The 17,065-nt window shown below is 48.1% G+C and overlaps 1 protein-coding gene across 1 annotated transcript in view; it reads right to left on the bottom strand.

The window, feature by feature from the left end:
- The window catches only part of ITGB3 (integrin subunit beta 3), a 58,523-nt gene that overhangs the window by 11,087 nt on the left and 30,371 nt on the right, over window positions 1-17,065 (bottom strand). Inside the window, exons 5-13 of the mRNA XM_010330278.3 lie at window positions 15,530-15,692; window positions 14,729-14,890; window positions 12,130-12,225; window positions 11,622-11,711; window positions 10,834-10,968; window positions 9,214-9,643; window positions 3,668-3,890; window positions 2,609-2,709; window positions 419-538 (exon numbers count right to left, since the gene is read on the bottom strand). Of these exons, the coding sequence (XP_010328580.2) occupies window positions 419-538; window positions 2,609-2,709; window positions 3,668-3,890; window positions 9,214-9,643; window positions 10,834-10,968; window positions 11,622-11,711; window positions 12,130-12,225; window positions 14,729-14,890; window positions 15,530-15,692 (1,520 nt within the window). The remainder of the gene's footprint in view (window positions 1-418; window positions 539-2,608; window positions 2,710-3,667; window positions 3,891-9,213; window positions 9,644-10,833; window positions 10,969-11,621; window positions 11,712-12,129; window positions 12,226-14,728; window positions 14,891-15,529; window positions 15,693-17,065) is intronic.

Raw genomic sequence — 17,065 nt, 5'->3', positions numbered from 1 at the left:
TTGTTTGTTTGTTTGTTTGAGATGGAGTCTCAACCCATCAGCCAGGTTGGAGTGCAGTGGCATGATCTCAGCTCACTGCAACCTCCACCTCCCAGGTTCAAGTGAGTCTCCTGCCTCAGCCTCCTGCGGAGCTGGAATTACAGGCACGTGCCACCACATCCAAATAACCTTTTTGTATTTTTAGTAGAGACGCCACGTTGGCCAGGCTGGTCTCGAACTCCTGACCTCAGGTGATCCACCCACCTCGGCCTCCCAAACTGCTGGGATTACAGGCATGAGCTACCACACGTGGCCCCTAACTTATCACTTGCAGGCTTAAGTGTTTTGTTTAAGAGGCTCAATGAGTAGAAATTCCTGCCTAATATGGTTCTCCCTCTCCCTCCTGGGGCAGGGTCAGGAACCCTCAGGGTTCACTCACCTGGCTCTTCTACCACATACAGGATGGACTTTCCACTGGAGTCTTCATAGTACTGGAATCTGACAACACAGTCATCCTCGTTCTTATAGGTACAATTCACTGCATCTTTGCCAGTGTCCTCTGGGAGTCGGGAAAATGGAGGAATAAAAAGTGAGTCAATTACTGGAAGATGGGGCCACTCCAAACCCCTATCACAGGACTTCTGGAAAAGCATGTGACAGGAAACCCTGTGCCTCCTGTGCACAATGCCTAGATTCAAGATGAATGTTGTGTCTGGCAGTTGCCAGTTACTGACCCCCACTGATGTATTTTGTACTGCAAAAAGGGCCCTTTTTGGTTCTGAATCCTTCCTCTGAAAGAGACATAATATAACATATTACACAATTTAATTCAAATTCTGGTTTCACTACCTACCTGTTGTGTGATCTTGAGTGAGTTACCTGACCTCATCAAGTCTTTCTTCATCTATAAAAAGAAAATGATACCCCACCTCACAAGTTCAGTGAACTAAACAGCATAAAGAGTGCCTAACAAATAGTGTACACTTCCCTCTCTTTCCTGTCTGTTTGCTTAGTAAGTCTCAATCATTTGCTTATGCAGCTGTTCTATTTTTTCCATTTCTGTTTCTGATCCAATATTCTTCCCCAGAGCTATCCTCTCTTCTCTGACTCTCGCCATCTTTTGTAGACTTCATCTCTTCCAATTCTAAAACCTGTTATTCTGCCATGACACTAGGGGTTACCCTGCACCAGCTGCACTATGCCCCACACTGATGAAACCAGGTGAGTGAAACCGATACATGCTGAAATTAAGCAAAGGTACCCAGGTCACACAGCAAATTGGTGATGATGCAGAACGAGGAGTCTGAAAACACATACTGCAGACCTGAACTCAACAATCCTTCAGAAAACCAGCGGAATTATAATACAGGGGAAAGAGTATGGAGTTCAGGATCCAGTTCTCATCTTAATTTGCCATACCCTTGCCTGGGCCAGTTACTTAACTTTCCTGAGACTCAAAATGAAGATAATAATAGTACTGTAGTTCTACTTCACTAGGCTGTTGACAGAATAAGATAATGTATGTGAAAGATACTTTATAACTTTTACAAGTTACGAAATTCCATACAAATAAGCATTTATTTTAATATGCTTATTTCCATACTCTTTTTCCCCATACGATAATACCACTGGTACAGGGAAGGTGGAGGTAGAGAACTACTTACCAATTAACTTGTAATAACCACCTAGTCTAGATGATAAAAATAACTCAACATCTCAGCAGCCTCTCCTCTCTGAGAAAACCGTAGCAAGCTTAATCTCCTCCAGAGGAAAAACTGGATCCCCAAATCAAGTCCCAAATCACTAACCTCACCCCAGCCCTACTTTTGATATTAGCCAAAGGCCTAGAGATTGGACTCTTCTCCCTAACACCCCCACCAGATGGCTCTCTCTGAAATGCGTTTCTACCTTCATGGAAGATGGCTATCTGTGGAGAGATTGCCATCTCCCTAGTACTACCTAGTGCCTCACTGACCCATATCAGATGTGACGACAGCAGCAAAGATCATCTCCTTTTAAGTCAAGAAGTACAGAGAACACTTCAAGAATAATTTCAGGCAAGATTTATTTTTCTCCCCACTGTTTGTATTTCTGTCTGACTTATTTCAAAAGGAGGGCAGAAGGGCTTCAGATTAAGATTTTGGTTACCTATCCATAAGGTTGAAGGTTTCCCTCCAAACCTGCAAAGCTTTAAGCAAAATCCTCGGCACTGCATAACACTTTTATAAGTAAACTTGGTAAACGCTTACTCGCCTACCAAGCTAAGATGATGACCATCACAGGCAACCCCTTCCCAGCTCTGTGCCTCAGTTTTTTCATCTGTAAAATGGTTTACATTCCCTTCCCTTCCTTAGGAAGGCACTTGCTCCCTTTCCTCTGCAGGCTCTTGCTGAGTCTGTGGGCTCTGGGAAGCAGAAGTCATGGGTAACTGTACACATTAGGAAGAGAGTAGGCTGACTCTCAGAGACACCAGCTCACATCAAGTGTCCACTGTGCATCAAGCCTGCACAGCATTCCCTGAGGTATGAGTCACTCTTCCATTTTACAGATGGGCATTGGATAGGTTCTGGGATTGAATCAGAAACATTTAGAATCTGAGTGTGTGCAACTCCAGATGTGCTGAACTTACTAAGCTCTTTCACTGACTCGATTTCATCACGGCAGTAACGGTTGCAGGTATTTTTCTTATGTAATGCTCCCCGGTCAAACTTCTTACACTCCACACATTCTCTGAAGGAGAGAGGACACAGTGATTAACGCAAAGGAGGAGCAAGCCTAAGTGTGTCCCAGTCCAGCTCCGACCTACATGCGTTCAGAAAGCTGCTTCACCTCCAGTAAAACACACACACACACGCGCACACACACACACACACACACACATACACACAAGACAATCCTGGGGACCTGAATGGCAAGTGTGGAGTTCAGGGGTGGTAGTGTCCCCCTCACGCATAGGCAGCACCTGGCAGCCATAGGCCTCCCAGGTCCTTCATTAAACTTCCAATCCCATCCAGGGCTGTGCCAGGTTAGTGAGTCCTATGCCACCTCTGAGAACTATAAAGTCAGAACCAGTCATGTCATTTGGGGGCCCAGTGCTAAATGAAAATGTCAGGTCCCTTGTACAAAGATCACTAAGAATATCAAGACAGTGATGGCAGAGCATTGAAACAAGCATGAGATCTTCTAGGCACAGGGCCCTGTACAGCTGTGGAGGTTGCACACTCGTAAATCTGGCCCTGCTTAAAGTGGTAAGCACAATGTCAGTGCCATGGACATGGGCTGTCGGGGCTTCCTCTGGCCCCTAATGCAGGAGGTTTGTAATGGTTTCATATAATGTCCTCCAGAATTCCAGACCTCACATCTCCCACTGAATCAGAACATTAGCACTGGAACGTTCCTGGGACTGGTTTAGCATTCCTCCCAACTCCCAGGGATTCAGGATGTTACCCTAGGAGAGGACATTCTCCAATCAAAGTCCAGCTCATTCAACTTTGGCCCCTTCACAGTCGGCTCTATTCCAACTTACCCAAAGCCTTGTGGAAAAAGGAGAGGTAGCCGTCTGGCTGGAGTGGACTCCTCTCTCTAAGGCTCTGGTGAGCAAGAAACAGACCTGGAGAGCTGGGGATTCTAGTCAGGGGATTCTCTCCTACCTCCCAGCCTCCTGGCTCTCTCCAAACTGTGCACTCACTTCTTAAAGGTGCAGGCATCTGGGCAGGTGGGGCACTTCTCACAGGTGTCCCCATAGGAGCCCGGCTGGATACAGACACAGCTGCCACATTCACACTTGCCGCGGCCGCTGCACAGCAGCCCGTTGCTGGACATGCAGGTGTCGGTGCGCGTGGTACAGTTGCAGTAGTAGCCAGTCCAGTCGGAGTCACACAGGCAGTCCCCACAGCTGCACTGGCCATGGCCTGAAAACACACAGCCCAGGAGGGTAGACCAGCTGGCAGGAGCCCCACCCCCAGAGCAGCAGGCTACACACAGCCACCCTGCTCTCCCAATCACACAGATAACAATCCTCCAGGTTGGCAGGAAATTGACTCACTACCCAGGGGAGTCCTACCCAGCAGAGTCCTACCCAGCTAAGTCCTACCCAGTGGGGACAAACTCAGTTTTCTAAGTGTCCCAAGGTATGGCAAAACTTGTTCAGAGTCACTGTAAAGCAAGAGATTCTCAGGAACCAAGTCTCCTAGACCTCATACCCTCTCTCTTGCCCTATTCTGAATACCTTCACCTTATGAGAAAGGCAAGAGAAAGGGTAGGAGACTTAGTTCCTTCTAGTCTAAGGACTAGAAGCAAGTTCTTTAGCCCTGAGGGCTGACACAGCACAAAGCCACGGCCCTGAGCCTACACAGGGCACTCAATAGCCTTGACAGTGTGACCTGATGATGGCAAAAGGCCTCCCAGTCCCCAAAACTCTCTCCCTTTGACCTCACACAGGGCTGTTCGCCTCTCCTACCTGATCTGAGAGACCTACCATTGTCATCCTGGCCACCTAGTAGGGTTAGACAACAACATAGGGTACAGTTCGGAAGAGCAGGTCCCATCCCACTAACAAAGCAGCCACCACTTCCATTATCCCATTTCTCAAAGCAGCTGGGTGTCGCAGGGTGAGAAGCAGGGCTCTGAGGGTGCATGCACAAGACAGGAAAATTGTAACATAAGGAAAGAAGGAAAGGAGATATCCAGGGTACGGGGCTACTCCAAATGCAGAGAGGGAAGGTGCAGACAGAGCACCCTGAATGCCTGGGTAGATGGGGCGGGGCATCCAAGGGGCAGAGGGACAGCACCGAGAACCCATGGAGTTGGCCAACAGATCCAAATAAGCACAGAGAACAAATATACCCTACCTCCCAGACTGCCGAGGGCCAGCGCAGTTAAACAAATCCCATGAATGCCACAGAGAAAAGAAGTCAGAAAATAAAAGAAATTAAATGAATAAAAGAGAGATTTTCCTAAGGTGAACAGCAGTAGAGACAATCGCTAGTAATGGCTTCATGTAGCCTGATGGCCTCCACCATGCCACTGTTGACTTGTCCTGGTTCCTGCCTCTGCACTCAACAGTTGCAGAAACGTTTACCACCATCAAACTTTTTTTTTTTTTTTTTTTTTTTTGAGACAGTTTTGCTCTTGTTACCCAGGCTGGAGTGCGATGGCGCGATCTCGGCTCACTGCAACCTCCGCCTCCTGGGTTCAGGCAATTCTCCTGTCTCAGCCTCCTGAGTAGCTGGGATTACAGGCACGCGCCACCATGCCCAGCTAATTTTTTGTATTTTTAGTAGAGACGGGGTTTCACTATGTTGACCGGGATGGTCTCGATCTCTTGACCTTGTGATCCACCCGCCTCGGCCTCCCAAAGTGCTGGGATTACAGGCGTTGAGCCACCGCACCCGGCCACCATCAAACATTTTCAATTAATTCATTAAGTTTTTTAAAGTTACAGGTGCAGTTCAAGTTCACCAATACAACCTGTCTTGTCCTGGTTCTCTTCTCAATCTGACCTCATCATATCATATCTGGGAGTCTCATCATGTATCTGGGAGTAGAGTGGAACAGACTTGGAAAGCATTTAGAGAAGAGAATGTGTATCTATTTTCCAAACCAACCAAGGAGGCATTTAATGTGTGTCGAGCACTGTGCCACGTTCTTTTTCTTTTTCTTTACTTTTTTTGAGACAGAGTCTCATCCTATCACTCAGGCTACAGTGCAGTGGTGTGATCATTGCTCACAGTAACCTCAAACTCCTGGGCTCAAGTGATTTTCCTACCTCACCTCAGCCTCCTGAGTAGCTGCGACTACAGGCATGTTCCCCTGTGCCTGGCTAACTATTTTTGTTTTTGTACAGATGGGGGTCTTGTTATATTGCCTAGGCTTGTGCCAAGTTCTTTGCTATTTGAGAGTCTCAATCAGTCACCCAGACCAAAGTAGTAAGAAAGAAGTTATGGAAAGTCCAGTAACTAGGCTTGATCTCAATGAGAAATTTCAAGGAGGGAACATTTCAGGAGTCAAATGAACTGAACTATTTAAGTGAAGGGCAAATGGGCCTCACTGTAGACATTTCCGTGCCCTTCCCCAGCCTGGTCCTGTGTCCGGACAATTCAGTCATCTCTCCTTCTCCAGGTTATCGTCAATTCCCCTGTGGCCGGGATTCTCTTTGCACAATGTGGTTTCTCAACCTTGGTACTTTCGGTATTTGGGGCCAGATAATTTTTGTTGTGGAGGGCTGTCCTGTATATTAGGATGTTTAGCAGCATCCTTGAGCTCCACCACTAGATATCTGTAGCACCTTCTCAGTTGTAACAACCAAAAATATCACCAGACATTACCAATGCAGAGCGGGAAGACAAAATAGCTCCTTCCTCCCCATTGAGAACCACTGTTTTAAAGTCAATTTGATCATGCCACTTACCTGCTTAAAAACCTTCAAAGGCCAGGCATGGTGCCTCACATCTGTAATCTCAATACTTTGGGAGGCCAAGATGGGTAGATCACTTGAGCCCAGGAGTTCAAAACCAGCTAGGCAACATAGCAAGATCCTATCTCTACAATTTTTTTTTTAATTATCCAGGCATGATGGCAAGAGCCTGTAGTCCTAACTACTTGGGAAGCTAAGGCAGAAGGATTACTTGAGCCCAGGAGTTCAAGACCACCCTGGGCAACATAGTGAGATCCCACCTCTACAAAATTTTAAAAAATTAGCTGGGCATGGTGGCAAGTGCCTGTATTCCCAGCTACTTGGGAGGCTAAGGCAGAAGGATTGCTTGAGCCCAGGAGTTCAAGGCTGCGGTGAGCTATGATCATGCCAGTGCACTATGGTGTGGGCATGGAAAGAGATGTCTGCTTCCCAGGAAGAATGGGGAACATAAGCCAAGCTGCCCCAGCTGCTAAGTGTATCTGGAAAGTAGTGACATTGGGCCAGTGGAAGGGTGGGGAAGGCAAAAAGGCTGTGTCCCGAGGCTAGGTTCCCTAGAAGTATGGCTTGGTAGAGGATCTTGTTCAAGGGACTCACTGAGGAAGTAGAGAGGAGGGAGGGAAACAAGACAGGGCAAGAGGCAGAGCTGGCAGGAATGTGGTCTCAGCCAGATGCCCTCCGGCCTGATCCCTCACGAATGGCACCACAAAGCCAGGCCTATCCTGAGGCAAAGAGTCTGGCCTTGAGTAACCCCTTGTCCGTTAGTCATTGGCCAACATCTAGGGGCAAGGCAGCTCCTGTCAGCCGAGGGCAGTTCTCCACCGAAGCGGCAGCTGTGAGCTGCTATTGGCCAACCTCACAGCAGCTGGGGGAGGAGTGCACCAGCCAGCAGAGCCAGGCCCCCTCCGCCTTTCACTACACCCTGCATTTGGCCACAGCTCCTGGATAGGAAAGACCGACACCACAGGGGCCTGGCAGCACTCAGAGACCTCCGCCTCCTCAGAAACCCGTGTCCCATAGTGTTTCCTTTGTGAGGCTAAACAAAGCGATCTTTGACAAGATGGGCCAGCCAGGGAGTGAGGTTGGGAGTGGAAGTGGCAGGTCAGAGCCATCAGGCTGACCCCAAGCCTTGGCAGGGTCAGCCCTTAAAAGGAAGCTACAGTGTGGTAATATCACAGGACTGGCGCCCCTCCTGCGAAAGGGAGGCTGAGCCTGGGTTCGTAGGAAAGTCAGAGGAGTGGAGTAAGAAATGAAAGAGTGGAAGAGGAGAAAGGGAGGGAAGCTGGAAGAGCGAGGAAGGAACAGGTGCTTAAGGTCTTTGGGAACAAGAGCCCTCTCCCCATACAGCTAGACCTTCTGAGCTGATGGTCGTTCCACTCCTCTCTGTCCTGAGCCTGCCCTTCCTGAGATCCATCAGACATCCTACTTCCTTCATGAAGCCACCCAGGCCTCCCTTGTCCCCAGTCAGTCTTGCTCCAGAGGACTCCCATTACACTCCCTGAGCACCCCACACTTCCAGGATCTGTCAGATTCAGTCTGATGTTGGGAATTATCTGTGGTTAACTGTCTCATTCATGCCTCTCTATCCTACTCCACAACAGCACAGAATCTGGCTCACAGACGGTACCTGACAGATCTGCGGCTGTGGATGTGGCAAGCAGAAAACTCCCTTGAGGATGACGCACTCCTTGATGTTTGAGGCAGGAATGTTGATAACAAACAACCATGAAAACCAGGCCCAAAGTAGGGAGGGGACAAGGGGGATGGCCAGGAAACCAGGCGCCATGCTTACAGGCCAGGGGCTAGGGAAATGGCCAAGTCACAGCACATCTGCCTCCTGAGCCCCTGCTTGTGGCAAAGAATGGACCATAGAGCCAGCAGCTCTGGCAAGAGCCAATGGTGAGCAGGGCTGGAAGCTCGGAGAGGTCAGGGATCATGCATGACCCCTGGTTCACTCATATGGACCAAATGATGGCACAGAGCAGGTGCTCAATGATGTGTGCCCCTGAGTATCTGTCACTGGAGGAAGTGATGATGGCACCGCGGGGTCTAGATCTGAGGCTAGGTGGGCACCTGACACCCTAGCAAGACATCTTGTGGTTCTCTCATGGATCAGACTGGAATGTACTGAGGATAAGCTGTTCTTGCATGGTGAGAGGCAGGAACTGGGGCTTCTGACCCAGTCAGAAAGTCAGCTTTGTTTTGTGGCTTTCGTGGGGCAGCAACCAAAGGAAACATGCCCTGGCTGGGATCCTCCCACAGTGCCTCACACCAGACCAGGAACCATCAGGCCATGGAGGAAGACTGGTGGTGCCCCCACGGGCCATCGTAGTCCTCTCCTCGGACCACCCTCTCTTTCTCAGTCCCCAACCTTCTTCCCATGGGTCTCCCACTTCAAACTTACCCATTTCCTTTGGTACTCGCCAAATAGTAAAACAAAGTGAAACTCCTCCCTCACCCCCAGTCCAAATGGTTGTTGTTTGTATGATTTCTTCTGTGTGTATCTCTGATCTCTCACTCTCCCCTACTCTATTTTCCAGGTCTCTTGTGATAAAAAGATAAACTCATGTAAAATTATTACTAGCCTTACTACATACTCTGACATGTGTTTTATAAGTCTATAAATAATATAAATTTAATTATCATCTATCAGTAATTTTTTTAAACCTGAAAAGGGGATTGGTCCTTATACTTAAAAAGATTGGGAACCGCTGACTCACACCTCTGCCCACAAAGGCCCATTCAGGCCCTCACCTGTTTCCAGAGGCTGCAGGTGTGTGAGGGGGTGTGGGTTCCAGGACAGGGGGCTTTGCAGTACTCACCTGAGCACATCTCCCCCTTGTAGCGAACACAGGAGAAGTCATCACACTCGCAGTACTTGCCCGTGATCTTGCCAAAGTCACTGCTGTGGCAGACACACTGACCACAGAGGCACTCGCCCCGCTGGCTACAGACAGGCTGGCCCTCCCGGGGGCTGCACTCGTCTTGCTGGGAAGGGCGATAGTCTTCCTCTGAGCACTCACACTGGGACCCCAGCCAGCCAGGGTCGCAGCGACACACCCCACACTCAAAGGTCCCACTGCCATTGTTGCAGTGACGGCTATTAGGTTCAGCTTGTGCCTGACAAGCACAGTCACAATCAAAGGTGACCTGGACGACCAGGCTGTCCTTGAAGCCCACAGGCTTGATGGTAAAGGACTTCTCCTTCTCCTGGGGGCAGCCTCGCACTTTGGCCTCAATGCTGAAGCTCACCTGGATGGAAAGCAAGACTGCATTTAGACACAGGTGGGCCAGGTTAACACTCCAGCTCTAGATGAAAAACAGTTGTTCCCTGCCCTGCCAAGGAATACTCAAATTGGGTGTCTTAGGCTTCTGCAATCTGGAGTTCCTCAACCTTCCCTCTACCAAAAACACGAGCATGGGAATAGTATCATTGTGACATATCTTGCTGGCTGCAGAGACATGGTTTACAGTCAGTAAACAATAGAAGGCTGTTTCTTTACTCCACATGTGAGACAGACAAGCTCAAACTGAACAGAACCTGTGATCATATGAACACCCTGCTCTGGCCAATTAGCAAGCTGGACTGATTATAATTATCAGCAAGATGCACAAGGCACTGTTTTGCACCATACAATGCCACATGGTGGTCAACCATAAGCTCAAAAATCTACTTCCAGTTCCATACATTTCACAGCTGTGCAACCAGGCATGTTTCAGAACAACATTTCTAACAGGGGATATTTGTACGAGTGCCTGAGAGACAGATACATCAATAGAAAAGATCAGTGAATCCAAAGAGCTATTTTCTTCCCCTCGTCCCTCGCCTCCCACCAACCCCTTTTCCCCTTAGGCAGAAGCGGCAGAGAAACGAACAACAAGGAAAGTCATGGAGGGACTGGAGTGGTGAAATGAACATCTGATTTCAGAAATTCCCTGATTGTAGGTATTTTTGCCTGTTCCATTTGCTGTTAAATCCTCAGCAGATAGAACAATGCCTGACACAGTGTCAGTGCTCAATAAATATTTCTAGGTGATGCTGCCATTTTACATTTTAGATTTTACTTTCTTGTGTCATTTTACAAAAGAAAGGCATTAATTACCTTAGGAAGATTGGAGACTGGTGAGGAACTAAAGATAAAGAAATATTTTCCTTTGCAATCAACTGTGTATACACAAACAAAGGTAACCAAATTGTAAGTTTTTTAAATTCCTGACAGTGAAGTTCATGTAACAGAAATGGCTTATGCACAGAAGGCTCAGAGGAAAAGATTGGTGGATCCATTACATCTAAGTTGGAATGACTTTAGGAAAGGTATTTTTTCCTGCCCATATTTTTTTTTCTGGTGGAAGGAGGCCATTGTAAGTCATTGCAAAGGGAAGAAAGGGGGTTCGGTGCCCACAGACACTCCAGGACAAAGGCCCTGCCCAGCCCACCTCACCGTGTCTCCAATCTTGAGTCCCATACAAGACTTGAGGCCAGGGATGACCTCATTGTTGAGGCAGGTGGCATTGAAGGACAGAGACAACTCATCAGGAAGGTCACGTACTTCCAGCTCTACTTTAGAGCGGATTTTCTGAACAGAAAGGGGCATAAGAAGACAAGAAAATGAAGAAATGGGAAATGGCAAGAGCCAATTCCATCCCAAGCAAAATCTGCCAAGTAGCTCTGGACTCACCCCAGCAGTGCCAGAGGCCAAGATTTGCCCTGGAAGCTGCTGGAGCACCCCTAGGACGCTGTTTCCTGCCCAGGAAACTGCTCCCTCTGTCTCCACTCCCATCTAGGTGAGTCTGGGAAAAACAGACCAGCTACACCCTCCCACGGGCCTCACAGACATTGCAAAAGGGGAGTGCCAATACTGGTCACCTCAGAAAGTGGCATTTTCTACCTAATGTTCATCAACCTCACCTTTCCCATGTCTCAGCTCTCTCTTTTCCCTGTTACTGGAGCCCAGTTTTCCCTCACTCTGCCCCCACAATCCAGGGCTCTGCTCCTTCTCCATCTAATCCCCATCACCATCCCCTTTCTTTCTTTCTGGGAGACTTCCTTCTCAGAAGGCTGCATCCCTCCCAGAGCAGGCCATTGTCTAGCCTCTGCGAGCACACAGAGAAGGCAGTAAATCCTTCTTAGGTGGTAGGCTGGCAGCTGGGACTCACAAATCTGAGCCCTGCTGTGAAAGCCAAATGAGGTGGACTCTCAGCAGGATTATTCCCAGCACATGACACTTACCCCATAAGCATCAACAATGAGCTGGAGGACATTGCTGGAATCCATGGACAGAACCCCTACTGTGGTCCCTGGGATGAGCTCACTATAGTTCTAGAAAGGAAGACAAAGACGTCCAGAGCTTACTGAAGGAAGGTGGTCGTCTCCAAAAGCCCTCCCCAAATCAGACTGAGAGTCCTGAGATGAAGATTGGAGGAAGGTATGGGATATTTCAATTGCTGCTGCCAGGAATATATCTGGCAGTTTTTCAGCCCTGAGCAAAAGTATAGGAAACCTCTTGCAGCCCTCACCCCACGGAATTACCTCCCCTCCAGCACCCCAAACACCAACACACACCTCGTAAGGTCAAGTTTGCAGGAAAAAGGCCCAGGGTACAGCCTTTAGCTCCCGGGGAGTGGATTAGAGGAGAAGCTTTCCTGGTTGGGGATTATGGCCAATTCGAGCACAGGCTAGCTACCTGAGGCTCCCACCATCACAGGGCCCACTCCAGGAAGCCTGAAGGCACAGTCACCTGATAGAGATTGACTACATTTTCAGTCACTGCAAAGATCAGATTGATGTTTTTCTGGGATAGCTTCTCAGTCATCAGCCCCAGAGAGGGATAATCCTGGGAAAATGAGGTTGGAGAGGTTAATGAAGTCTCATGTACATCCCTAAGGTCTAAACCTTAGAACCGAGCTTGCTTGGGCTGTGGCTCAGACAGTGGTGGTGCTTAAACCTTGTCACTCCATGGTGTAAGTGAGACAAGAGCCTGGGCAACATAGCAAGATTGGCTTACTACACTCCAGCTGTGCAACAGAGGAAGACTCTGTCTCAAAAAAAAGCGGGGGTGGTTCTTGCTTTGTCACTCAGGCCGGAGTGCAGTGGCAAGATCACAGCTCACTGCAGCCTCAGTGGCAAGAACATTTTTTTTTTATTTAGCAGATGCAGTGGTAAGTGCCTGTAGTCCTACCTACTTGGGAGGCTGAGGCGGGAGAATCGCTTCAGCCCAGGAGTGGGAGGTTACAGTGAGTTTGACTGCACCACTGTACTCCAGCCTGGGCAGCAGAGCAAGACCCTGTCTCTAAAAAAAAGTGGGGGACAATGAGACAAGAAGGGTTAAGTAGTGCAGAAACCTACTAGCGAACTCCAGGGATAGATGTAGAGGTGCAGGCCAGTGGTGTCAAAGCTATGCACCTCTTTCTTCCTGCTTCAGTGTAATGCACTAATACTATGGAGCTGCTTCCGCGCACCAGGCACTGGGTTAGGGCTCTTTGTTTTGGAACTACTGACAGATGCCTTGGCCTGGTCCTCGTGGTCCTCCACCAAGTGGTCTTTCTTTCCACTCACCTCTCTCCCTCTTCCACTCAGCAGTGATCTGGCCCACTGTCTCCCACCCGGAGTGGCCTTCTTGTTGGTAATCCTCCTCCTTTCTTAGGGCCCAGCTGAGGCTCCACCTTCTTCAGGAGGCCTCCTTGGCCATTCCAGCGCATGACGAGCTTTCCTCCCTTGGATACGTATAGCCCGCATTGACTGTGCCACACCCGTTTAGCAATAATCATGCATCTTGTGTTGTTAGTAAACATATATATCCTTTCTCCTCAACTAGACCAGAAAGATGGTCTTGTTACCGCCCTCAGCCCCTGGCCCAGTGCCTTGCATAGATTAGGTGTCAAAGGTTGCTGACTCACTGTCTGGCAGTGCTTGACTTGGATATGACTGATGCCAAGGAACTCAAGGCCACTGGTGCTGAATGGTGAACATGTCCATGGGCTCCTAGACCTTGCAGGGAGCTCATTAGATCCTCAGCTCAGTCTCTTGCCTTTACACAGGTATACCTTTAAGCCACCTAGATGAGGAGGTCCCTATATTGTCCTTAGGAGACAAAGAGTTCACACCTGCCCCCAATACCTAGAGTATCACAGCACATTTTTCTTACAGCTTATAGCAATTTCTCCTGATTCCACTTAAATATTTTCCTCTTGTTTAACCTTCTATGGCCATATAAAACAACTTATAAGAAGTCTTCTCATGTATAAGCTAAATCATCCTTTAGCCTTCTTTCTGTTAAGCTAAGACTCTGAGCCCTTTAATCTTTCCTCATAGGACCGGCTCACTATGCCTTTGATGATCTTTTCCCCTCTTCTCTCTCTCTCTCTCTCTCTTTCCCCTCCCACCCACCAAGAAGGGGTCTCCACTAGTAGCAATGGCTCACACCTATAATCCCAGCACTCTGGGAGTCCAAGGCAGGTAGATTGCTTGAGCCAAGGAGTTCAAGACCAGTCTGGGCAACATAGCAAGATCCTGTTTTTTAAAATTAGCCAGGCATGGTAATCCACGCCTGTGGTCCCAGCTACTTAGGAGACTGAGATGGCAAAGGCTTCAGTGAGCCAAGGCTGCACTACTGTACTCCAGCGGGGCCACAGAGCAACACTGCCTTAAAAAAAAAAAGTGTGGGCGGTTCTTGCTCCATTACTCAGGCTGGAGTACAGTGGCAAGATCACAGCTCACTGAAGTCTCAGACTACTGGGCTAAAGAGATCTTTCTGCCTCAGCCCCACAAGTAGCTGAGACCACAGGCACAAGCCACCACACCCAGCAAATCTTTGCATTTTTTTGTAGAGACAGGGTCTCACTATATTGCCCAAGCTGGTTTCAAACTCCTGGATTCAAGTGATCCTCCCACCTCAGTCTCCCAAAGTGCTGGGATTACAGGCATGAGCCACCATATGCCTGGCCAATCTTCCTCCTTTTTTTCCCTCTATCTTCTTCCAATAACCACAAGTTAGTATTGTATTCCAAGAAAGAGCTAAACAGGTTGGAGAGGAAGACCTGCTTTCCAGCTGGGTTGTAAAAATCCTTTGGGTCCATTCTGGATCCCACAATGCTGCTACTATGCTGATGACAGTGAAGGCAGTGATAACACCACAGTCAGGGACATCTCTAATGGTTATACAGGTTATGCGCTGGATGACAGGGTCCAGTTGGTAAGGGATAGGGACAAGCTGAAACCGAGCCCCACATCCTGCCCAGAGCAGGGGCTGCCATTTTCATATTCACACAGACTCTGTCTGGGTTAGGGCAACCCTCACCAGCATGAATAGACACCATAGGTGGTGCCAGAGATCTCACCATGGTAGTGGAGGCAGAGTAATGATTGTCACTACCAACATGACACTGCCCATCATTGGGCTGGACAATGCCTGCCAGCCTTCCATCCAGTGCTATGTGAGTCTTGGCATCAGTGGTAAACACCAGCAAGTGGGAGGCATCATTCCTCCAGCCAATCTTTTCCTGTTAAAAGAAAACAAAAAACAAAGGCAGAGGAGACAAAGCAAATTCAGCCATGTCACTGGCAGAGGGCAGAGACCCAAGGCAGTCCCTGGCTAAAGGGCTGGACAACTTGTTTTGAAGAAGGGTCTCAGTCCCAGTCCTTGGAACCAAAGCTAGAGCTTTCCAATTCAGGGGTTTCATTCTCTTCAGAAAACAGTCTCGTAGCTAATTAGTTCAAGCAGCTGAGTAAGACCTTCTTAAACTCCAGACTTAACTCTTCTCATGACAGTCACATTGCCCACCTAGAAACTGACCTGCATCCACAGAGCTGATCTGGGCTAGAAGAAGTCTCATCCGAACATCTGCCTACTTTGCTGAGGCTAAGTTAACCCAGCCTTAACTCTGCAGTAATTCTGAAGATGGGAAGAATGCTCTCCCCTGGAAACATCTGAGATCACTGAGGTTCAAAGAAATGTCAACTTGGGCCAGGGAGTGGCTCTAAGCCTAGGCTGAATATCAGGAGCAACTTACTACTCACACTGCATGAAGTTCTACTTACTCCTCATCTCATTTCACACTGGAAATCCCGAGTTCAGCCACTTCCTTCCCCATTTTGATCTATGCCAACCACACCTGGCACTCCAAGTCCTCCAGACTCACATCACAGACTGTAGCCTGCATAATGGCATCAAAGCCACCCTCTGGGGCATCTCGGTTCCGTGACACACTCTGCTTCCTCACTTCCTCATTGAAGCGGGTCACCTGGTCAGTTAGCGTCAGCACGTGTTTGTAGCCAAACATGGGCAAACAGGTGGTCTTCATACTGTGGAGGGATGGGAGACAATTTAAGTAGACACCCTGATGGAAAAGGTGACATGGGAATTGGGAGGAAAGGGAAGGGACAAATATAGAGAGTGGTATATGCCCAGGCCGGTTCCATACAACCACAGTTACACGGACAGTTCAGACTCCAAAATCCTCAAATTACCTCAGACTCCCCATCAGCCTTACCCCCATCCAGCTAGCCTAGAGGATAAGAGAGTGAGCTGGAAACCAGACTCCCTGGGCTTAGATCCCAGCTTCCCTCTTTACTAGTCATGAGACCTTCGGCAAGCCTCTCAACCCAACGTATAAAAGTGGGACCAGGATAGCACATATCTCATAAGAGTTGCCATGAGACTTAAGTAAATTCATACACACGAAGCACTTAGACCACAGCGAGGCTCGAGGTGCTGTTACTATTACTTTATACTTAACACTTTTCTAAAGTAACAATAAAGCAAAAGTCCGTCAATAAGTTAAGGTCCCTGAACCATCAATAAATTGATAGATCATGCAAGACAGGAGCATGTCTGCCCCCAGCCAAAATAGTGTGTGTAATTAATAGATGCCGTCTTTCCTGGGAACCTTACAACCCAGACAGAGGGTTGAATGCCACATCATATGATTTCAAAACCTGTTTTTTTTTTTCTTTTTTTTGAGACACTTGTGCCCTATTGCCCAGCCTGGAGTGCAGTAGCACAGCCATGGCTCATTGCAGCCCCAGTCTCCCAGGCCAAGCAATCCCCCAACCTCAGCTTTACTGTAGTTCTGGGGACTGCAGGCATGCACCATCACACACAGCTAATTTTTTTGTGTTTTTTGTTGAGATAGGGCTCTTGCTATGTTGTGTTGATTGAACTCAAACTCCTGGGATCAAGTGATCCTCCTGCCTCAGCCTCCCAAAGTGCTGGGATTACAGAAGTCAGCCACCACACCTGGCCATAACTTCGAAAACTAAAAAGTAAATTCACACCTTTTCAGGCTCAGCAACCAGCATTGTAAGCCATTATAACACATGGATTTGCACAGTCTCCACTGATCAAATAAATAAGCCATTCACTTTTAAGCCAAAGTGTCAAACAGAGGTACACGTTATCTATTTACAGACTATAAAACGGTTCAACAAATGTAATTTCCACTCTTTTATATTCCTCTAGCACTTGATTTCTTCTATTTTCACACTGCAGGATGCACGGCCTTGATGAAGACAGTAATGCCAGCAATAGCATTATCATAATTCCTGTAATCATAATTTCTCAGTTTACTTATCCACAGATTTCTTTCTACTTTTGACCTCATTTCCTTCTCACTTTCCCTTGCCTCCTATTTATTCGTTACCAGGACTAAGAAGCTGATGAGTTTTCTTTTCAGGTT

Source organism: Saimiri boliviensis, chromosome 17 (genome assembly GCF_048565385.1).
Source record: "Saimiri boliviensis isolate mSaiBol1 chromosome 17, mSaiBol1.pri, whole genome shotgun sequence".
In the NCBI taxonomy this organism is placed as follows: domain Eukaryota; kingdom Metazoa; phylum Chordata; class Mammalia; order Primates; family Cebidae; genus Saimiri; species Saimiri boliviensis.
The sequence above is the reverse complement of the archived record's forward strand: the minus strand, read 5'-3'. Positions and strand labels throughout refer to the sequence as shown.